General features: G+C 33.8%; 3 protein-coding genes across 6 annotated transcripts; 1 reads left to right on the plus strand and 2 right to left on the minus strand.

Annotated features, from left to right (window-relative positions):
• Window positions 1–477: 477 nt before the first annotated feature.
• On the plus strand, window positions 478–5319 carry LOC108215390 (deSI-like protein At4g17486). Its single transcript, XM_017387892.2, has 4 exons — window positions 478–905; window positions 1571–1832; window positions 2570–2637; window positions 4949–5319. Exons 1-4 carry the CDS (start codon window positions 771–773, stop codon window positions 5183–5185), a joined length of 702 nt encoding a protein of 233 aa, XP_017243381.1. The 5' UTR covers window positions 478–770; the 3' UTR covers window positions 5186–5319.
• A 1859-nt stretch (window positions 5320–7178) lies between these two features.
• Window positions 7179–14322, minus strand: LOC108212148 (anthocyanidin 3-O-glucosyltransferase 6). Its single transcript, XM_064089765.1, has 2 exons — window positions 12689–14322; window positions 7179–8117 (listed from the first exon to the last, which is right to left on the minus strand). Exons 1-2 carry the CDS (start codon window positions 14111–14113, stop codon window positions 7455–7457), a joined length of 2088 nt encoding a protein of 695 aa, XP_063945835.1. The 5' UTR covers window positions 14114–14322; the 3' UTR covers window positions 7179–7454.
• Window positions 14323–14962: 640 nt separating this feature from the next.
• LOC108214828 (beta-carotene 3-hydroxylase, chloroplastic) lies at window positions 14963–22172 on the minus strand. Of its 4 annotated transcripts, none has more exons than XM_017387040.2 (8): window positions 21600–22172; window positions 21319–21519; window positions 19684–19743; window positions 19445–19516; window positions 19103–19237; window positions 18745–18870; window positions 18004–18060; window positions 14963–15443 (listed from the first exon to the last, which is right to left on the minus strand). In XM_017387040.2, exons 2-8 carry the CDS (start codon window positions 21496–21498, stop codon window positions 15357–15359), a joined length of 717 nt encoding a protein of 238 aa, XP_017242529.1. In that variant the 5' UTR covers window positions 21499–21519; window positions 21600–22172; the 3' UTR covers window positions 14963–15356. The 4 variants fall into 4 exon arrangements, 2 of the variants coding, with proteins under 2 accessions (XP_017242529.1, XP_017242528.1); XR_001805809.2 differs by adding an exon at window positions 18208–18515 and having other exon boundaries at window positions 15362–15443; window positions 21319–22172; XM_017387039.2 differs by having other exon boundaries at window positions 21319–22172.
• Window positions 22173–24014: the final 1842 nt, after the last annotated feature.

The raw sequence follows: 24014 nt of genomic DNA on the forward strand, positions 1-24014 counted from the left end.
CCCTCCGTCCTCCTCAATTGTTTATATTTTGGAGGAGGATACGGAGACCAAGACAATGTATAAAAAATGAGTAGAGTTAGGTGAAAAGTGGATAAAGTAATGGGACCTATCAATATTTAATAATAGATTTGAGACAGTGGAAGAAAGTAGTGGGTGTAATAGTAATTTTTATTGTTAAATATATGAGATAGTAGGAGAAGATAATGGGTATAATGATAAGAAAAACTTACTATTTATAATAACGTAAAGAAATGAGAGGGACATCCAAAATAGTAACTGTAAAGAAATGGGACGGAGGGAGTAGCGTTCATATTATTTTATTTTTAATTCTACCTATTTAAAATCTAGACGAGTAAAAAAAATAATTAAACGACTGCTCCTTTCAATATTAGGTGAATGGTTTGCACGTTGAACCATACCACCTGCGTTGGCAATGTATATATCGGTTTTAAATTTTTATTTTTTATTTTTGAAATTAACGTATGATTAAAACTGGAAAATGCTTTTCATTTCGTGCTCCATAAAATAAAAAAAATCGGATAATGCAGCCATAAACCATTACTCAAAATCAAATCTATCCAGCACCAAACGCAATAATTGACGCCGGCGGTGTTTTTATTTTGCCGGTGGTCGTGGATTACAATCGTGATTATTTTACTCGTAACGCGCGCGCTCCCACCTCTGTACACACATACGCACATACAGAGTAAGTAATTGGAAAAGGGGGTTAGGGTTTGTGGATCTAACCCTAAAAAAATCGTTAGTGAAGCATGACGGAAGTGAAGCTACATATATACGACGTTACAAACAGTGATTCTGATAAGACTAACAATACGATTGTTCAGATCAATAAGATCTTTAAAGATCGCATTGGTCTTGGTGGCATCTTTCACAGCGCCATCCAGGTATAATCTCTCTCTCTCTCTCTCTCTCTCTCCCTCTGGTGTGTGATTTTGCTACTAGTTTTTCATTGTTTTAATAGTTGTTGTGTTTATGTACTGCATACATGTATAATTTAAGCGATTACACTAGTTAGCAAGATTAATATGTCAACTGATTATATTTTTAGGAGGTTATCTCGTTTTGATTTGTTCCTTTTTTCTGTAAGTTAGACTTTCTGTTTATGTTGACACATTGTGATCAGACACGATGCTCGTTTAACCCAACATGTAGTACTTTGACCAACTGAAAGGATGAACTTAGAATGCCACAAGTATAATAGGGGAATCCAGTTTAACAAGAAGATGATGATTATTTTGTATTATTCTGTTCAAATTTAGGTTTAATTTGAACAATAAATTGAAGTTTTACTACTGTAATTTAATTTTATGTTTGTTAAAATTTTATGATGTCTTTCTGTAGACTTGTGCAAAATTAGGACAGGACTCTGTGTACCCAATTTTGTAAAAATTCAGTCTGACCAAGGCAGCATATCTCTCTTGTGCATTGTATTATAATATGTTTGTCATTCCTATTTATTGATGGAGGAAGACAGATCCATTTTAATTTTGATTAGTAAAATCTATGATTTACATATTTGTGATTAGATAAGGCTGGACAAATTATGCAGGTTTATGGGGATGAGGAATGGTCATTTGGCTTTTGTGAAGAAGGGTCTGGTGTTTTTAGTTGCCCTTCTGGAAGGAATCCGATGTATACATATCGTGAATGTGTTGTCCTTGGTAAAAGTGACCTTTCTATCTCCAAAGTTAATCAAGTTCTAAGGGAACTTAGTAGAGAGTGGCCTGGAGAATGTTATGACTTGCTTTCGAAAAACTGCAATCACTTCTGCGATGATTTTTGTGAGAAACTTGGTGTGCCTAAACTTCCTGGTAATATTTCTTTTTGTATACCTCTCTACAATATTTCTTTCATATATATTGTCCTCCTCTTCCATTCACCCACCAACACTAAAATATAGATATATATCCAAGGATATATGGCTTCTCTATGAAGTATCACACTGGAAGAAGTGTTTCATTATTGTAGTTGGTGCAATAAAGATTATGCTGGCTATCAAGTGCTGCACACACACACACATGTACCTGTTTGCCGAATGGTTCTTTCATTGATTAAGTAACACAAGATCTTAAGTCAATTAGTCAAGTTTATAAATGATATTTGGGATCAAGTAAGATATTGGAATGACAAAAATCCAAAAAGCCTGTTATGCAGAATGATGAAGACTACTGCTTGCGGTTATCTTTTTTCTCCATCCTCCATCATTGCAATAAAAATAATTTTGTAGCTATATTTCATTTCTGTGAAACCAAATTTACAGTATTCTGACAAGTTGTTGAACGCTTGTATATTTAAACTGCATAATTAGTTAAAAGCTAAGCAAAAGAAACTGTTTTTAGTGATCTGAGATCATAGAAGTCATGGTCGGTCCTTAAGTGGGTAGACTCTTTTTCCCTTTACATAATTTCTAGCTACATGCCTACATCATTAAATTCTTCTTATGTTCTTGTTTCACCTGAGGAGAGAATTAGTAAGAGAAACAGTTATTCTTTTTTACAAACTTTATGCAAGTAGAAGCGGAGAATATTCTAACTTATTCTTTTTACAGGTTGGGTTAACAGGTTTGCTAATGCTGGTGATACTGCTGTAGAAATAGCTGGGAACACTGCTTTTCGGGTAAAAGTCTGCAACATTCCCGTTGATTACTAATTTTTAAAACAAAATTCAAATGAGCCACAGGGGCTGTACAAATTACAATTTGGGGTGTGGGGGTGGGGGTTGCCTCTTTGATTGACCTATCTTATACAGGACTCTCGGACTTTGCAACTAAACTATCCAACTAATTTGTTTATATAATTAATCAAATGCACACATACGTGTATCAAACTCCTCACTTGATTAATTGCTTTATCTAACCTTGTCAGTTTTAGTTACTTCAATAACTTGATTATGTATGGATGTTATGATTGACACACACACACACACACACAAATCATCGATTCTGAGGAAGTGGGAAGTGTGGACCTTGCATTGTGCCTGAGCAACTAATTAAGAAAGTGAAAATCTGCCAATTATACCCCTGTTTGCTAAAAGTGTACCCCAAGAAATATATAATTTGGATTTTTCTTATTTATATATCTTGTACATTCCTTCAGAATTATTGTAGTTTTGGAGAGAATCAACATTATTACATTTTTTTATTAAAGTGAATTTTGAGACCATTGGAAGTGTCATTATTATTAGTATTATTATTTATTTTTCGGGTGAGGGGGCTGGGTTGCACGATCATTTAAGTTAATTTTTTCTATTTAATTGTACGTTTTGTTGCCCGGACTCCAAGTCTGGAAGTGCCCACCCTGGATGTGTGTCCAACTGCCTGACTTGGCAATTGTTTTGATAATATTAAATGCTTTTAAGCCCCCCCCCCCCCCCCCCACAAACACACACACACAGAGGGATTTAACGGTACTTAAGACTTCTTTTAACTCCTCATGGCCTTGATTAAATCCTCACTTTTCCTCCGGTATATTTTAAAGAGTTGGTGGTTAAAAATATGTAATATTGTTTTTAGCAGAATGTGGTTTGTATGAAAAAATTCTATAAATTAAAGCCTTTCTTGTTTTAGGAAAAATGAACAGAAAGAAAACGAGAAGTTTGAACTTTCCCGTGTTTGTTTGCATCTTTGTTAAAGAAATTATGTGATTGTTTGCAAGTGTTGAAGAAGTTGGAAATTTGGCCATGACCCAATTATTCTAAATCAGATGAGTGGACCTGCTAAGAAGAGAAGTTAATAAATATATTGTTTCTCTGGTTCATTGGTGTTGAAGTCTAGTTGAGACTTGAGACTGATGTGCATTTGACTATACATATATTTACTTTTATAGCCGCGCCGAACTCAAGATATTTTTAATTGGTCATTGACTTTTGTAATTTGGTTCTATGCTGAACTAATATTATTAATCTGCACACATACAGAATAATATATATATATATATATATACACATTTATTTATTTATTTATTTACGATTTACTTTTATCATGAGATTTTATTTAATATATGTTAATTCCCTTATAAGTTCTATCCAACCAATCATAGTTTATCTTTCTCTTTTGACTAAGCACTTCCCACTATTTCCGCTGATTAAGATTGAAACTTTCATAAGGTTTCAAGAGTAAATGAATGGATAGTTAGACAATAATGAGAGTGTCTGTGTGGTATTTTGTTGATTGAGGTTGGATTTCAAGGACCAAGGTGATTTTATAAATAATAAACTGATATTAGGCATATTATACAAAAAAAAAAAAATAGAACAAAAAATTATAAGAAAATCAAGTATTTTTTTATTGTGTTTTATAACATCAGAACATGCTACTGCCAAACACTAGAAAATAAGATATACAGCTCTTTTTCAGTTGACATACCAAATTAGTTGAATTTCTATGACATAAACGGGTGCCATTTTGAAAACACATCCACATACAATTTCAGAAACATGACCCACCATCTCAAACCATATTTGAAGATGAACATTAGTAGAATCTTAATGTTATTGGTGTTGTTTCTTTACTGTTATCATGTTGAAAATGCCTTTTCTTTCTATAAATTGTCAGGTTAGTGTTGTATAGATATTTATTACAAAGATTAACTAGGCCATGGCAATCCATAACTTTGTACTCCTTCCGTCCCTCTCATTTCTTTGTAGTTTTTTTTTTTGCACTGTTTGGCATGCATTTTAAGGCTCCTATAAAATATAGTTTCATAATTTATTTTTAAAATTTTCTTTTTTTGTATAAAAATTTAAGCGTTAAATTTTTATTCAAAAGAAAAAAAAACTATGAAACTAACTTTATAGGAGCCTTAAAATGCGTGCCAAGCCCTCCGCCCCCCAATGTAAAGAACCTAGGGAGACGGAGGGAGTATCTTGTTTTGATGCTTGAATTATTATATGTTATTCAATGTGATCACACTTCCCTTCCTTTTAACAGTTTAGGCAGGCTAAAACTGAGATTGTATCAGCTAGCAAAGTGGCATATCGGTTTCTTTTGGGTGCTAATTCCAATGCAGCTGCGACTTCAGAATCCCCAGGAATATCGAATAGAGGACCTCCTAGGTTCCAAGCTACGTGGTTCAAAAACCTTGTTTCATCTGGTCCAAAACCAGCTGAAAGTTCAGAGGTGGAAGTACGAGCTGGGGATAGTCTGTTGCAACAAAGGCAGAAATGATATAGATGCAGTATGAAATGTGTTGTATACTAGTCAAGGCTCTCTATTGTTCAAAGACATCCAAAATGTTAGCAGACTGCTTCTCATATCTTGTTCAGATATTGTAAATTTTAATTGAACTGTTCTTTCTATTCTTTCTTAGCAAGCCTTCGTGTTTATGTTGAGATGCTGTTTCTTGAAAATATAATCTTGTGCTTTTATTTCCATGGCTTAGAAGCTAAAATTATGTACATCTGTGTAGAGCTGTAAACGAAACGAACCAAACTGAACTTTCAGGGTGCTCGGTTCGTGTTCGGTTCGTTAAGCTCGTGTTCGGTTCGAGTTCGAGAAGTTCGTGTTCGTTCGACAATAAATAAAAAAATTTATAATATTATATGTGAATATAATATATAATATCCATAATTTAGGTATTAATTTTATTTTGTAATTGTAAAATTATTTGAAATTGATATTGTATATGTTGTATATATATAAATAAAATATTTGGGTTAATTATTTTCATTAAAATAATTAAAAAATAACCTAAATATTATTTAAAAATATACATTGTTCGTGAACTGTTCGTGTTCGGTTTTGTTCGACATGTTCGCGAACAGTTCGTGTTCGGTTCGGTTCGTTACCGAACCGAGTTCGGACATGAAATTTTGTTCGATAAAATTATCGAACATTGTTCGGCGAGTTCGGTTCGCTTACAGCTCTACATCTGTGTGAAGAAGTTAGGATTCCATGGTGGGAGCAAACACAGCTCTCCTACTGCGGTCTTTAGAAATGTGCTCTGGAGGATCCACTTGATTGATAGTCTGTCACACCTGAAGCTCGAAGTAATGATGTTGAAGACTCAAAGTGAGATATACTGGCTGCTTTAGTGAGTTGTGTGTGATGTTGAGCGTTTTACGAAAAACTGAAATTATTTGTTGATAAATGTAGGTGTTTTATAGTTATACTGGTTGTCTGGCTGTTTTAGTTAGTTGTGTGTGTGATGTGATGTTGAACGTTTTACAAAAAACTGAAATTATCTGTTGATGAAGTTAGGATATTTGAAGTAAAATATCATAGAGTTTAGAGAATAGTAGATAGATTTGACATCGCAGCCCATAGTAGGCATAAAGAGAAATAACAATCAACACGAAAAGGTATTACAGAAGGTCACACTTATAGAAGATGACTACATAAAACCTGAATAAGCTTGAATTAATCTCACCAACTATCTTGACACACTGGACTGGTAGGGAAGTCTGGAGAATGATATCTCGTTTCCGATCTTCGAAATGGATCTTCGAATTCAAATTCAAATCTGTTTCCTGGCCGATCTTTGTCGATGATTATATGTCATTTCTGTTTTCTGACTTAGAGCACAATAGAGATTCAAGTTTGACATTCAAGAAACAAGTCTACATAATCTGTTTCAACTTCATGTCATGCACCGTCTCAAGCTGATCTGATTACTAGCTTATAAAATGTGCTCTTAGATCTAACGAGATCTTCCGTTTGCCGGACAAAACATATGTGATTTCCTCCAATCTAGTTACCACGTTTATAAACGATATTACATTTTCAATTTCTCCTTCAACTGATTGATGTTGTCCGATTAATCAAACTGTCATTTTGGGCACTTCATTGCCCACTACTAGACTTCTGCATTCTTCTTCTCTTCATTGTGCTCCCTACCAAAGTTTCATTCTTGATACGATAGTATTATTTGATTCCACAAATCAAATTGATAAACGTATTTAAACATGGAAATATCAAGAATGAGCTCAGTCTTGATTCATTCCCATAATTCCACTTAAAAGATATGGCTCCTAACTTCCAAAGCTATGAACATTCCCAGCTTAAGCGGAGCTAAAGATGCAGCTACTCTGCATTCATGTCTGGACAGCCAAAATGCTTTCCAGATTTGATACTCTGCTTATATATCATATTGTAACGTCCTTGGATATCAATAATGGAATAATACAAAAATGACTTCTAACCCGAAGGAAAAAAAAAAAAAGAAAAAAAAAAGGGTACATTGAACTTCACTGAAATCACAAAGTTGCATAATCACTTCAGGTTGGTGAAGAGATTCCAGCACCACGAAGAAAAAACCAATGTGACGGAAAATATCTAAGAAAATCACTGAAACATGTTGTCACCAATACAGGAACAATATATGATAAACTGCACTGGTAAGTTTAAAGCAAAGATCTATTAAACACCATTGAGAAGACAATCTTATACAATCTCAACTACAAAGACAAGCGGACGGAAACAACAGATGCTCTCTATGTTAGCCTCTAAGCATCTGGTTGAAAAGGAAGTTGTCTGCACGCGAGTCTTCTGTAATTTTAAGTGATGAAACAGCTTGCGCAGCTATGACACCTGCAGAGATATCTTTAACCTCCCAACCTTGCTTATCGATATATGTCATGTTATCATCCCTTATAAAAGGTTCAGTGGGGACTGTCCACCCATTATTGTTGTAACCGTTCAATGTGCATCCGGATCTGCACACATTAGAAAACCTATCAGCTCCTTCCACTGAACGTATCCGCAGTTCTTCATGAGGAAGACCTCTTCTATTTCCACCCCCAAAAAAGTCAAACTTTCCAGCACTATCCAAAGGTTTGAACTCTTCATTCTTCTTCAGCATGATTTTACATGAATCGTCCGAGTCTTCACCAAGTAGAACATGCAAGGCGACTGCTTCAGCAATTGCAGCCCCTTCCTCATCCAGCCTTTTCTGTTCTTCTTTCTTTTTCAGCAACTTCTTTTCAAGTTCAGAACGAATTGCTGCAGAAGTAGCTAGCGCTTTTTCCAAGCGTCTCTTTTTCTTTTCAGCCTGTCTGATGCGATCCAACTCATCCTTCACTTGCTTCTTCTTAACTTTTCTATTACTGCATGACACTTTACCACATTCCATATTCTGTCTCTGACTGAATTCTATCTCAGGCTAGTCTTCTAAACTTCTTTCCTGTAATATCTCCGTTGTCCCCTTTGATATAACTCCCTAAGATCTATAATATTTCTGAATATCCTTTTTTATAGTTTCTCTAAATTTATTATACCAAATTTATCAATAATAACAACTAAATTACTTGCGCGAAAACCTTTGCAGCTACACCCACTCAAGTCTGAAGGAGTACCTCATCTTGCGAACAATACAGTCCCAAACAGAAACAACAGGTGATAACAGCAAAGAAAACTGATAAGCAATAACAACCATGTCTCTTAGCACCATTTTTTCCAATATTCCACAACCCTTGCAATTAATTATATCATGTATACTAATGATAGATATTACTGGAATGCAATTATTAAGGGACAGTGCTAGTTCAGCTAAAACCACACATCACCTCTCCTGCACCCAAAACAAAGAGAAGGAATTAATGAATTAGCGCTGTGGAAGGACCTAACAAAGAAGAATAAAAGCAGCAAAAGTACTAAGAAGACAATTACTACAATTTACAAACGGAAAAAAATATAGAACAAGTAACCATTATGCAAATCCTTCCACTATACTTTATACCTGCCACGTAAATTTTTTTATTCCAACAAACCAAATTTCCCATGCATCAGAAACTTAATGATGTGAACACGCCAGTAACTTTATAAGCCTTAAAAGACTGAAACAAAGTAATAGAGTCATATTTCACATAGATGTCATTATCGTGAACATATTTACAAGACAATTTATAACAAGCACTTTCCAAATTAGTGGAAACTTATTGTTTCACTAACTACATGTATAAAAATCATATTGGTTTATTTTACAGGATTGGTATAGGAAACAGAGCAGTGAGAATATATGACATCGATTAAATTTGTTCTGATTGGCACACCGCACATGTACTACACACACACACACACCCCTATAGAAAAGAAAATCTTGTAGTTGACATATCACATAAGTAACGCGAGTGTCACAGAAAATCAAGTACATCAAATATTAATTATAAGTTATGAGTTACTAAAATTGATAGTATTATAGGCCAATATACCAAATATACCAATGAATATATAGAAGTGTGACAATGTAACACATGCATAATTAACATACCATACATACGTACCAAATAAGTAAAGGCAAACATAAAAATCAACCCAGAAGTATGGTATTTGTTATTTAAAACAGACCAAAAAGAATCAAATGCAACCCAAGGACATTGGCAAAACCTCTACATTTGAAAGGACAATTTTGTGAAAATCACACTTGCATCAATAAAAGGACAAAAGTTACTATTGAGAACTACTTTGGAGGCGGAAGCGACAAAATATACATCATAATCAATAGCTATGAAAGCACATGCAGACATGATGTTCGTAATCGTACTGCAACGTGTTTTTTGTTGGATGACCATAATTCTCCGCCACTGACAAAACAAGTCATTTGTCATAGTTGGGTCCGGCTTCTATATGAACTCAGCCGCTAAAACACACAAAGGGACACAAACATAGTAACATCATCTTTTTAAAGTCAAAAGAGGACTAGTCACCAGAAATCCAGAATCATCACTATTTCAGGTAATTTAGCCAGGAGGAGTATTCAACATTCTAATTGTATATCAATAACTGTTTGACTAATCACATCTAATCCAAATCTATAATATCCTTTAAACCATCTCTGTGTATTCCTTGAAGTCCTCTACAATAAAATCCCAATAAAAAATAAAAAATTTCTACTCAAAATATTAGTTTTCATTTCATTACAAATTTTCCATACAAACTAATGTGTTCCTTGTGTTAATGGAGAACCATTAAGTACTTACTGCCTTGAGAAAGATTCATTTTGCATTACGACCTTCAATACAAATAACACCTGATCAAGGACCGAGTATATCGAAACCACAACTAAGACCTAGAGTCACAAAAGACGCCCAATCATGGAACATATCAAAATCATATTAAAGCCTGAAACAACAGAACATACTAAAGAATAACACTAACAAATCATTCAACAAAATCCTAAATTCACAATTTCACCCCATTAACATTGAAATAACTCCGGTTTCCGACTTCCATAATCCCTCATCGAAACACGGCTGGTTACTAAACACTCACCGAACTCTACACTCGCATAATTACAATTCACTCTCTTTTAATCTATACAAAAGTTAGCTGATTAAAAAAAACACAAATTCAGTTCAATCAGTTAATTCTTAAATCTTCTACACAATCGACTGATATACAAATCATCATTTTAATACAATTAATCAACAAATTACACGAAACAGCATAAGATCAAGTACGGAATAAAGTAAAATATGTGCAATTGAATTCAAATAAAGTACGAAACAGATAAAACCTGATGATCAAGATTCAAAAATCATACCTTGTATGCAATTGATGAAGAGAAGAAGATTGAAAATCTTGTGAGTGGATCTGAGAAAGCAACACAAACTAATACTAATTTGTGCTATATGTATACATACACATGCATACACGTATGTATGTGAGATTAGGATATTGAGATGAGAAGTAACGGGGAATAGCAGGAGAATGGTAGTATCTTACTTTTTTTTATACTGAAAAAAAGTTGCTTTCTTACCAAATTTAAGAGTAATGTGTTTATTATTCATTATTAATGAATAGTATATATAAGGTCCATTTAAAAAAAGTAAGTATATAAGACTTAAAAGGAAAAGGAGTAATATATTATGTAAGATGGGATAGAGATATTATTAATTAAAGGGTTTTATATCAAACTGTCCACTCGCTGTAAACTAAATATATATCATTTTACCCACCTCATTATTCATACCTCTTTACTTAATCATTTATCAAAAATTAACCATTTAACTTTTTATTACGAAACCACTTCGAGTACTTTCATAATTGTCTCTGGTATTTATCAAAATAATTTGAAAATTTATAAAGTAACATAGCAAGGGTGATCATATAAATATATATATAAATATATATATATATATATATATATATATATATATTTTTAACTATATATTTTTTTAACTACATAGTAATGTTGCTTTAAGAATTCCTAAATTATTTTGATATATACTAGAGACAATTATGAAAGTATTCGAAGTGGTTTCGTAGTAAAAAGTTAAACAGTTAATTTTTGATAAATGATTAAGTAAAGAGGTGTGAATAATGAGGTGGGTAAAATGATATATATCTGATTTACAGTGGCTTAAATGAGTCCCCGATGAGATGGGTGGGTCAAGTGAGATATTTTGACGTAACGGGGTGGCCATTTTGATATAAAACCCATTAGTTAAATATTATTTGACGTTGAAACTAAAAGAATATAATAGAGAAATGATTTTGTTTAATAAAGTGTCTGGAAATTTGAAATGGGGAAAGAAACAGTATATTTAAACTAGAGTTAATATTTTATTGCTATTTGATGCTAAAATTGAAAAATGAAGAAAAATGATTTTGTTTAATACGTGACCAGAAATTTAAAATGAGGAGAGAGAAATAAATTATTTGAATTATTATTTTAGTTTTCACGATTTTATCCGAAACTTATGTGGTTATCTTCGTATCTATTTTTTCATTATATTATATATTTAGAAAATGTTTATTATATTTATATTTCTAACAATATATTTTTTAGAAAAACATTTAAAAAAATATTTTAATTAACTAACTACTTTAAAATGATCACAATCTCCACCTGCATAAGTGCATATCACAATATTGCATACTGTGTTTTTTTATTTTCTGTGAGACGAATTCTGCAGATTCTACATCAGTATTAAGCCCCACCTTTGCTGTAACTCGCAGTTGACACATCTGAACTGTTTGAGGTGGTACTTGATCTAGTTTATTGCTCTCCTCTCATGGTTTCTCTACTACTTAATAAGTCAAATAAGCTAACAATAATAATATCTAGTTTCAAAACTTAACCAGTCTTTTACAGATAGGAGCTAGATGATTAGATTTACCACACGGTTTGTTTCCAATTCAGGCATGTTGAGGATTACATGCCTTCCTTTTATTAATGCTTCAAAGACTCACAACCAAAATAGCTCTAGTCTTGCATAATCTTCCAGCAATAGAGTAAACATGGAATCCTTTCTTAGGATCACTGAAGCCAAACCTTAGCAGGAATCGGGTCTGAGAAACAAAGGACGGAGAACTCAGCATCTGTCCTTGTACAAATAAATTCATTGGTTTCTACTGTCATTAAGAGTTTCATTATAATTCAGAATGCCAAGAAAAGTAGCAGCAGAAGTGAGAAACAAAATGCTGGGACATTGAAGTTATTCGCCAAACCAATCAGAAACCTCTTACATTTTTTTTTTTGACAGGAACCTCTTACATGAGTTTACTCACAAGTACAATAATAAGAGAACTTACAGCCTACAGGATAAATCACCAGGCCTGGATCCCTCCACGGCTCCACCTATAGATTGCCCGACATAGAAGGTCTAGATCAAACAGAGAAGCTTCATGTCACTTGACACCAGAAATTTTTATGAACGTTTGATCAGAAGTACAGCTCAGAGGTTCATATATATATTATTTGCATAGAACTCACGCCTCCTTTCAATTCCGGATGTTATCTATTAGGTCCTCAATAAACTGTCCAGCTGAATTATACGAAGAGCCGCCTTCTGCAATTGCCTTTCTGCATATGTCTTTCATCTCTTTCACTTTCTTCCTCATCTCACATTCTTCATCCATGAGACACCTTATGCCCCTAACTATCTCTTCTGCCTTCACAAGTACAGTCGGACCAACATCGTTTTTTTTGTAATCCATTTTAATTTCCACTGCGAATCCTAGCTCCTTCACCAACTTGAATGCATTTAGTTGTTGCTCGGCATACAGAGGCCAAGCAGCCATTGGTACCCCAAACCATATACTCTCTAATGTCGAGTTCCACCCACAGTGGGATACAAAACCTCCCACGGACGGATGGGAAAGAACAGTCACCTGCGGTGCCCACCCAATAACTTTTCCTATTTCTGCTGTTCGCTCCAAAAATCCTTCTGGCAGTACACCATTGTAATTCTCATAATCTTTTGGCAGTGCCATTGTTTCCTTTTCTTGTGATGGGCTCCGAAGGGACCATAGAAAACGCTGTCCACTGAGCTCCAACGCGCATGCTATCTCTGTTACTTGCTCTGGATCAAAGCTTCCCATGCTCCCAAAGCACAAAAATACTACAGATGATGGTGGTTGGCTGTCCAACCAGCCCTTAATGGTCTCCCTAGAAGTCGACTCACCATCCGTTAACTTAATAATGGGGCCGACATGGTAGATCGCAGGGGTGTTCTCATCATCACCAAGGGACTTAACTGAATGAGCTTCCAGTTCCAACACCGTATTAACCACAATAGCTTTGGTCTCACGTAATCTTCGAGCAATACTTGCAATCATGTCAGATCCATCCTTGCTTAGCATCACCGAAGGCAAAACCTTAGCAGGAACCGGCTTAGAGAAACTAGGGATAGACAGCTCCACATCTAAATCATTAATTTCCAGGTTTTCATTGTCTTTGAGGCTCTGAATATAAAGCATAACGCCAAGAGAAGCAGCAGCAGAAGTGAAGAAAACATATGAAGGGACATTGAACTCATTTGCAACATCTATCATTGGTGTGCAGAACATGTCAATGACAAATCCAGCCAGCTTAAAAGATTGGGACCGACTCATAATCGACGCAACCATATCTCTCACCTGCACTTTCTGGCACTCAATAAAAGACATGAGGAAATTCAGGTGACCCTTAGACATGAGCCCTGCCATAGTCGTCTCGTCCGGAGCAGGGATGTCTACAAAGGCTATTCTGTCGAGAGCCTCTTTCTTAAGGTTCTGAGTGAAGGCAACAATGGTGGAGTCAGAAGATGGATTCATTATCATGATGGTAATGGAAATCCGATCATCTCGACTGACAAGGAGCTTTGAAACCTCTACTGTAGATCCCAAATGACCAACTCCAGGTGCAGGGATAAAGATTACCTCTGCTCTCGTCATTTTTTATGCAAAAATCACTCCAAATGATGATCAAAGACGTTCGGAATACTTATACGGTCTAGCAACAAATCTGACTCAAACGTCAGTTTCGTTCAAGATGAACTATACAATCCGCTAGAACAGAGGGAGTATATATCTTGTAAATTGTAATAATGTTTTGCCAGACTGGATAACACTTTTATGTCCCAGCAGAGATAAACGTGGACGTCTCCATGTACAAGAACCCGATTAAATGCGCCTTGCCTGAACCATTCATATCGTTTTCCAATTGTTGGCAGCCTACATTTTTACTATATTTAATGAAAGTATTAACATGAACGTAAGCTAAATAGCTAATACGTAAAGTAAGTTGACATGTCTTAAGAAACTAGCACAAGTTCAGTTCCCGGTGGGTCACTAGTATTTTGCACTTGGGTCTTTTTTACTCCTTGCAACTCATTTTTATGGGTTTTTCCCTCTTCTTTTGACACGATCTTTGAATTTACAATTTGTGGCTAGTTCACTTGACCATTGAGAAATGTTCTGCCATTACATAACCTTGTTTCACAGTGTAAGGGGTGTTGGATTGAGCTGACACACGATAAAGACTTACTCCCTCCGTCTCAATTTATAAATCTCTTTTGGAAAATAAATTTGTCCCAAAACACTTGACCCTCTCTTCTTTCAATACAAATTTATCTACATATTAATTGTGACTTTTTTGAAACTCAACATTATTCTCATTTCTCAATGCACCAAATCCCTATATTTATTGTGATTTTTTTGAAACTCAACTATATTCTCACTTATCAATGCACTAATTGATGATACATGAGATAAAATTCTATCTAACCAACTTTTTTCTTAATATGCGTGTTTATTCCAAAATGGACCTATAAATTGAGACGGAATGAGTATTACAGTTGGTTGTTTAATCCAAATAAATACAAGAGATATTCCGCAGAAGGTTCCTCATATACGTGCATAATGAAATAAAACAGGTACTCAAAGTCAATAAAGAGGATAATTAATTTTCCTAACTAATGATGATAATAGAGATCTGGGAAACTGACAAATCAAACTCATGGCGTGGAAGAAGTCACAATTGATGTGCATTGATTAACATTCTCTGGTCCCCTGAGCTCAAAATCTCCGCTCATTACCTTGTTAGTCTTATCAGCCATTCTATCAGTTGAAATAATCCACTGGGATTTTGTAACAACTTGCAACCAACGCCTTCTAAATTTTAAAGACCTACAACCCGTCATGCACTAGCTCTAGAAGCAGACGACTTCATACTTCTATTGATCTCTATTTCTAATGCTTCATGGCCTCCCACATCTTCAACTTCCTGTCCACAGAAAACAAAAAATAAAACACAAACACGCGCACAAACAGGATAGACCTCAAACTCCTTGTGGTAGCGGAGTTCAATTATCACCTCCTTCCCTGGCTCCCCATGTAATTTTAAATTTTTTAAATGTTTAAAATATATGTTAAATTAGGCTTCGCGGTTTAGTTGTACTTAAATCACAGAGAGCTAGTCAAAGTGGACCAATTTTAAGCCTCCACTAAACTAAACAAAGGTTCGTATACTGTGCTGGAATTGTAAAATCCTCGTCAATTCCTTGCAGGTCTTTTCCCCATGTCTGCTTGATTGCGGTATTTATATATTTTATTTAGTTGTCTTGTAAGGTGATAATGGGTCGTGAAATGTATGATGCTAAGATTATATAGATTTTTGAGAATTGGTATACTATCATCGATCCTCATGCAATTGGAATGGGTTTGAGAGCATTTGCAAAATATATTATCAACCAGAAATCTATTTGGAAACGCTATCCAAGAGGCTAGTCAAGCCAGTTTCGATTTTTCTACCAATTATGATGACGTGTTTGATCCCAAAGCGGTGAGTTGGTATCCGATTACGCCACGTGAAGATCAATTCTTCATCAAGTTACCGTGTTATGACTTCGTGTGGAGTGGGAATGACAATGATCGTATACGATCGATTGTTAGTCGGATCATGCTTAACAATCCCGGTCGCGCCATTCCTCCAAATAAGATTGTCGAGTTTCAAGAAGCTTTTAGTCTTTCGACAAGGTGCGATCTTTCCAATACATAAAACTTCACGATTATGGTTATGTGATTATTTATGGATTCACAGTATATATTATTATAGTGTGGCTCATAATTTTCATGATTAAGTATAACGGTGTGGTGTGCTTGAATCTATTAGTGTATGTGTTGTTTTGTATCCTATTTTGTCATTTCTTGATCTATTTTGCCTGATTCGGAGGAGATTGGGTATATGTAATCATTTTTATATCACATGATTAGTTACATTTTTGAGTTTTGGATTCGCATTTTCGATTTTTAGTTTTCGCTAGTGTCCATGATGAATGTTTGCGTTTTTCCGGTTCTTGCACGGTGACGGTGGAGGTAGTGTAATGGCGCTTAATTAGCGCGTGTTTTGATATTAGATTTTTCTGATTGACTTATTTTGTTGCATGATTTTAGTTTAGATTTGAAAATTTGGAATTTATTTGATTTTAATAGTAGTAAATGTAGGTCTTAATTTTAGTTTTTGTGAATGGCAAGTTGACTCTTTTAATTTATTTGGTTTTAAAATTTGAATTTTCTCTTCTACTTTAATTTGAACTTTTATGTAGTAATTAGAAGATTAATTAAAAGATTCAAATTTTGAATCTTATAAATGAATGCATTTAAATCTATTTGTACCATTTATTTATGGGTTATTTGAATTTTGAATCTTGTAAATGAATGCATTTAAATCTATATACCATTTTGGTGGCCGAGGGTGACGACGGCGACGGTAGTTCCGGGATCAGCATGCGATCCGGTTTCAAAAAGGAAGGCGCTTCACTGTGCCTTAATGAAGGCGTTAATTGTGCCTCTTAATTGAGGGCGTAATTTGTGTTCCATAATTGATGGAGTTAAATGTGCCTTATTTGAGGTGTTAATTGGCCTTAATTGAGGACGTTAATTGTGTCTTAATTAAGGGCGTTAATATTTTATTAATTGTACCTTAATTAAGAGCTTAATTGTCTCAATTATGAGTTATCATAATTGTGGGAATTTTTTGATCAGCTCATGCAATATACACGTGATTTTAATATTAATTAATTATTGGATATATTATCTTTTATTTTTATAATATATATAATGTGTTATATATGTCGACTTACATTATTCTTGTTTCCTTTCTTTTATTCTCAGGATTCTTGGAAGAAGACGGGTTTTTCTTTTCGGACATTAAAGTTTTATTGTCTAAATTTCCCCGGTCATCTTGCATGTCCGACGGTTAGATAATAAGCTTTCGAATGAAAGAATTATCACGGTGAACTGCTGATTCATATTGTTGAGATTCATTCTCATTTTCAAAAAAAAAAAAAAAAAAAAAATATATGTTAAATTCTACTTTTAGGAATAGAGTTAAACTCTGATGTAACATGCCAAATGACGAAATAAAACCATAGTATAATACATAAATGTTTTAAAATTAGAAATAATTTATACTTCTTTTAGTCATAGATCAGTAATAGTGGAGTAAAATTTATAACTGGGAATTTAAGTAATTTAAGAATAATGATTAATAACGGAAATAAAAAAAAATATAAACCGCTGTACATGTATAAGAAAACAAGAAAAAACTATAACGTCACTCACAAAAACAAGAAAGAAACATAGGATATATTTGTGTCTAGTACGATTAAAAACCAAAGACAATCAGTTTTTTCCTATTGAATCTGATATATCTTACAGGTAATATGAACTTCAGTGCCAATACACACACACTAATCAAGTAAATATAACCATAACCTCATGTGTAAAAAGCATAAAAGAAGAAGCTAGAAGAGCAAAAGGAAGGACCACGTGCATGAATATACCTTAGGACCCAAAAACAGCCCATAGGGGACTCCTTTGAACATTCCCATGTGGTGCAGCTATAAACAAAACAACAGTATCAGCTGAGGTTGTGGTGATAATATAATGTATAAGACTATTCACAAAATATCTTTTTAAATCAAATTAACAAAACAGTAGAATTAGTAGTAGGTAAACAATACATAATGAACCATATAAGAAGTTACCTGCAGCACTAAAATCATTCTCACAATGGCTTTTTAGGCAATCAAGTGCAAAAGAAGTCAAAAAAATGTTTTTTACTTATAATAAGTCCTTATTTTGACCACACAAGTTCACCCAAGCAGCGCAATAATGAATTGTGTATCTGCATTTAGACAAAGTCTTTTACTACCGCTCGGAAGATTATGGATTTGGCACATCTTCTAATTGTTATCGTACAATGAAAGACCGGAGGTTGAGAATCAAGGAGTGGTGAGCGGTGGCAAGGGTGTTCCTAGTGCTAGGTGAGTTTGGTTCTCATCTCCGCCGCATCCTACACTTAAAAATTGATGAAATATAAAAACTGGCGATACATTAATTCATGCTTAAGCATTTTTAGGAAAGTGTCCCACTTTTTATACAGCGTAAAGCAAAATTAAAAGGGTTGATGACCTTCCAGCACTAATATTCTTTTAATTGTGTGGGTGACATGGAATTCCTCATAATTTATGAGCTAAGATTTTTAGAAGTGTGCACAAGTACTTGAATAATCTAGAAGATACCTGGTGAGCAGCAGCAACTTTTCTGAAGTAAGGGATATCAACAATGGGACCTACTGGAAAACGTTTATGGACAAGGCCGTTATGGACAAATATGTAACCAATTCCCAATACCGTGAATCCCAGGCCCTAATATCACAATCAAAAATCATAAAAGAATGAACATGTTTCATTCTATTACTGGAAGCAGGGTGCTTTTTTGGCATTATGTAGTAAATTAGTAAATAATACTAGTAGTAGTGAAACAATGTAATAGACAATAAGAGGCTCGCTAAAAAAGTGTCATTTTGGTACCACAAATAAAAATTGTCTCTAAAGTGGTGGAATACTGGAATGGAATGAAGTTGTGAGAGAGACTTACCGCACCAAAACAGATACCAGGCAAAAGGCCTTTGTAGAAGACACCATAGGCCAGCAAAACAATTGCTGGAATTGCATTCATTACTGCAAATACATCGTTCAGCTCAAACACCCCTTCTCTTGGTTTATGGTGTGACTGTCATGTCAAGCAAGAATATTTGCAAATCTCAACTTTTTAAATCCCCGTATGATGATAATCTTATTGCACTGAAATCATGTGTATCAGTTATAAAAGTGATAACTACCTTGAAGCTTTTGAAATTCTTAAATTGAGTTTAATAGTATAAATTAAGTTTACACGTACATAGGTTCAGGGAGTCTGAAAGAAAAACATACGATATACCTTGTGCATATGCCACAATGAAGTATGCCACAAGGCTTTGTGCACCCACTTTGACATAAGCTCCATGCTCATCTAACAATTGTCATAGTATTCAAGAAATCAACCAAAAACACATTAGACATTTAGAATTATAAGAAAGATTCAGAATATTTTTCTGGAAAATTCAAAACATGTTGATGGCCATTAAACTTATTGTAGCAGTGAAATATAATTATCAGCATATAGCATGTGGAACTTACAGCAGCACCAAGAGAGAGCGCAAAAGTACCCAACATCTCCAGGTAAGGAATTTCTCCACCCTATGAATTACACACATTATGTATTGGTCACCTCAACTACAAGAATTTAAATACTCAAGAACACATGCCTCCACTAAAAGAGCCCTCAACCTCTTTCTAAGAAGTTAGGAACATCTTTTTAGCAAGAAAAATATTGAATACGCCCTAACAATTTCACGTCATATTGGCTCAACAACTCAGAAGCAAGCTCGATTAAAAGGCTCGTCAACTCTAGATTAGTAGATCTCATATATATATGGTTTATGACGACTAAATGTACTTAACATATTACATAAGCATTCCAGGAACGTGAATGCATGTGAACGAATTTTAAGCAAACAAAATTCCCCCAAAATTATAACATTTACAGTTTTTATTCAAAAAGAAGAATTCCTGAAATTCTCCTTTTCTTAACGAGTTGTTATCGAAATTCGAACAAGTCCACAAACCACTTTTAGAGGGATCGTTTTAAATATTTTATGATGAATTTCAATGCACTTAACATATAAATGAGTTTTTGGGCACTTGAATACATGTGAACAAATTCCTGACAAAAATTTCTCTTTGCAAAAATGTAACATTTACATGGCTTTTTCAAAAATAAGGATTCTTAATGATCTATTTTTCTTAACGAGTCGAGCTCCAACAATTGCACATAACTTATAGAGTGCTCCCAAAGGGAAGGAAATTCTTACCTATATTCCCCCACATAGACTAATTTAGAAGTTCTGCTACAACCACCCTCCGCATCCCCAATAATTTTTAGTGTAAAGAAAACGCATCTCTTATTTGAGGGATCAACTTTGTCCCTTATAATTGAAGCCTCATCTTCCATTATCTATATTATTTCAATCATCCTCTACCTTTACTAGTTAAGTATTATTTTGTAGGAAAATTTGTAAAAATACTCATGTTTTCAAAAAAAAAATATAAAATACAGTCAAAGTTGCATATCAGGTTGTAAGTTGAAAACAGTTGTTTTTCAGGTGGCAACACCGGCAATTGAGGTTGCATATAAGGTTGCGATGTATTTTTGAAAAAAGTTTCCGCAGCTTGGGTATTTGTGGAAAAAGTCCATATAAGCAAATGAATATCATTGTATAAAACAACTTTTTATTTTCTATATTTTGAGTAATCATTATTTTTATATATTTTAGAGAGTTACCATATGGATGGTGGAGATCCTCTTCCTCTAAGAGCAGGTTGAATGCATAATTATAATTAGTTGTACAGCTATAACATAGAAATTGCAAAATACCAATGCATTATAATTAGTCCGGTAAATGCATAAACGGATAGTTGATCATTATGACTAAAGATATACTTGCCGGATCATCTAACCAACAAAAGGTAAAGGAGTTCCGTGAAAAGTTGGTAGATTTGAATGTAGTTGGTCGTATTCTAGGACTTTGCATTGGAGGACATTTTTATTTTAAGACCAAAACTTATTTTTCGTTCTCAAATTAGAGCAATGGTTGTAACTTTAGCATTGGACTTGCTCTCGCAAACCATCGAAGAAACTGGAGTAATAGAATAACTAGAAGTCTACAGGACTACAAAATAGGAAGTGTGTTAACAACACATAAACTAAATTACCTCCTCCATTTGGTAAGAGAATTTGTAATAAACAGCCAAGACAGTCAAAGAAATAATTCCAAGACTAGACATAACTGCCGCGACAACATAAGTAAGCCTCTCCCTTGTCTCCTTCTCAACCAGTAACACTTCGAGTTTTGCCGGGTTGTCAGCTGGAGGATCCGATTTGCCACCCTCCATTATAAAACACGTGCAGCTTCTCTGTTGCAATTTAAAAATAACTGAATTGAATATACTAAGAGATGGTGTAAAGGGTTTCGGACCCAGAAACGGGTTTTTACCCAGAGAAAATGACCCGGTGGTGGACATCCCGACCTCCATAGATCGTGGTGAGTATGAGTTCTGTGTGCGGATAGGGAGCGGATATAAAGCCACACATGGGGTCACACTCTCACAAGTCACAACTTTATCTATTCAGTTTGTTTTCTTAAAAAAAAAAACACACTGTATATCTATTCAAGATAAATACTTCAAGTCGAGTTTTGGCCCAAACAATCTCTCAGTAAGATAACCTGAATCCCCCTCCCCTTCCTCTCTCTCCTCCCACTCTCACCTCCTCCTCTTCCCCCTTTCATATGTAATTTAATTCGTGCGTTTCTCGCATTTATTTGCCGACTCATTCATCGTCATCGTCGCCAAATTCTACTTCCACTTCCAGTCTATCACCGCTCTACCGCTCGTACGAGTCAGATCACTGATCGTTCAGTTGCCGTACTTTATTCTCATTTAGGGTTTTTCTATGCCTCTTCTCCAACGACCATGATACACACGTCCTGTGATCGTACGGCTATGACTCATTTACGTATAAAGATTTCGACATTCAAAATAAAAGGTGTAGTCTCTCCGATTCTTAACTGACATGTTTGTGTTTTTAAAAGTGTAGATGTAAATATATGAATTTTTCCATTAATTTTATTTTATGCTCGATAATCAATTATTGTAGGTGTTGTTTTATGTCTTAATATTGTCTTTTAGATTTATCAAGAAAATGAGAAAGTTAGTGAGGTGTAGTCAAACTTATTTGTATACTTTGTTCTATGTTCATAATATGTTGTGTCAAAAGTTTTACTTGCAATTGTGTTCCCGAGGTTGGAGGGATTAAAGTTTGTACATCGTTATTGTGAAGTGACAATGATGAGATTATGTTGGTACAATGTCGGTGATGATGAGATGTTGCTATCAATTAGTGTGATTTTGAATAGAAATATTCTTGCATGATTTAAGATTTTTTTTGTTTAATTGGTAAATTTTTTGTCAACTTTATTGAATTGGCTTTAATAGTAGTAAATGATGAGTTAAATTTTATTTATTTTAGGGAAGTCGACTCGCTTGATTGTTGCACATTTTGAATGTTATTTTGTTTCTCGAGTAATTGCTTATAAATATGCTCTAAATGCTTTAATCATGTGTTAATGCTGATTAATGAATTTTATTTGTACTATTTATGGGTGGCCATGATTGATAGCGTATATATATGGCCTTGTATAAGGCAATTTGATGCCATTTTGTTGGCTTGTTTATTATATGTAATTGGTTTATTAAAATTTTAGATATTATCTTGTAGATGTTTTATATTATATTATTTATATTATTAATTATATATTTTAGCAATTATTTAGCTTGTTTTATATCTAGCCAAAGGGTCTCCCTTTGGTTAGATATACTTTTTTCTATTTTCTTTTATTTATCTTCTTTTTTTGATAAATTATTTCTGGTTTATCTTCTTTTGAGAACTATACCGATTTTAATAATTAAATCTAATATTATTATTTTCTTGTTATTAATTGGATTGTATTTGTTTCAGATAGTGTGGTCTTACAAGTTGGGACTTTTTTTTTTTGGACATTAAGTGTTATTGTCTAAACTTCCGGAGACATTTTCATGTCTTTTGGTTAGATAATAAGATTTTTGAACGAAAAAAACTCCTCTGAATATTGGTGTATCTCATTACGGGCAAGTGCATTTCTGTCAAAAAAAAAAGATAAATACTTCAAGTCAAAACAATCATTCCTTTTTATATAAATTATGATAAGAAACTATTTAAAATTTATATTAGTATTTGTTACGCATAATATGGATATATTAAATTTATAAATATTATATGGGACATCTATAATTGGTTCTTATCATTTTTTTTCCCCTTTAATCAGTGCTAACATTGTCTATTTGATTGTTTGCTTATAACGTCTTTTTCAATTAGGTAGAATCAAGAATGTAATACATTTTTATATATGCATACATGTATATTTGATTTTTAACATATTATACCTTCTCGTGTTAAGCTGAATATAATACATTTGATTTCATTTTGTAAAAAAAAATAATGACAAGAATCAATAATCAATAATATATAAATGATCAAAAGTTAGAAGTTTGAATATATTTTACTCATTTTAATTCACTACATGATTTGGATTCGAATGTGTTTTTAGTAAAATGAAATATACAATCTATTTTCATAATCTTACAATTTTATTATATTTTGTCTAAGACGAGACATTTTAATTCCGTTATATATGCATGCATGTATATAAGCGAAAAAATTGATAAAAATTGACGAAGATCAATTGTATAGCTATGAATTTCTTAAAGATTTATTATGATTTTTCATGTTTATAATCTTATAATAAAAGTAAAAAAAATAAACAACTTTTATACAGGACTTATTAAATTTCTAATAATATTTGTGTTACTGC

The sequence above is a fragment of the Daucus carota genome, chromosome 3 (genome assembly GCF_001625215.2).
Source record: "Daucus carota subsp. sativus chromosome 3, DH1 v3.0, whole genome shotgun sequence".
Lineage (NCBI taxonomy): Eukaryota > Viridiplantae > Streptophyta > Magnoliopsida > Apiales > Apiaceae > Daucus > Daucus carota.

Excerpts from the sequence above, each read along its gene's own strand:
- LOC108215390 (XM_017387892.2), top strand. The coding sequence starts at position 771 with ATGACGGAAGTGAAGCTACATATATACGACGTTACAAACAGTGATTCT. Across the intron at positions 1,833-2,569 it reads TGGTGTGCCTAAACTTCCTG|GTTGGGTTAACAGGTTTGCT; the intron begins GTAATATTTCTT and ends TTCTTTTTACAG. Across the intron at positions 2,638-4,948 it reads CTGGGAACACTGCTTTTCGG|TTTAGGCAGGCTAAAACTGA; the intron begins GTAAAAGTCTGC and ends TCCTTTTAACAG.
- LOC108214828 (XM_017387039.2), bottom strand. The coding sequence starts at position 21,639 with ATGGAGGTCGGGATGTCCACCACCGGGTCATTTTCTCTGGGTAAAAAC. Across the intron at positions 19,517-19,683 it reads CGCTCTCTCTTGGTGCTGCT|ATGAGCATGGAGCTTATGTC; the intron begins GTAAGTTCCACA and ends GACAATTGTTAG. Across the intron at positions 15,444-18,003 it reads GGCTGTTTTTGGGTCCTAAG|GAAGTTGAAGATGTGGGAGG; the intron begins GTATATTCATGC and ends TTCTGTGGACAG.
- LOC108212148 (XM_064089765.1), bottom strand. The coding sequence starts at position 14,113 with ATGACGAGAGCAGAGGTAATCTTTATCCCTGCACCTGGAGTTGGTCAT. Across the intron at positions 8,118-12,688 it reads AGGACCTAATAGATAACATC|CCTGAGATAGAATTCAGTCA; the intron begins CGGAATTGAAAG and ends TTAGAAGACTAG.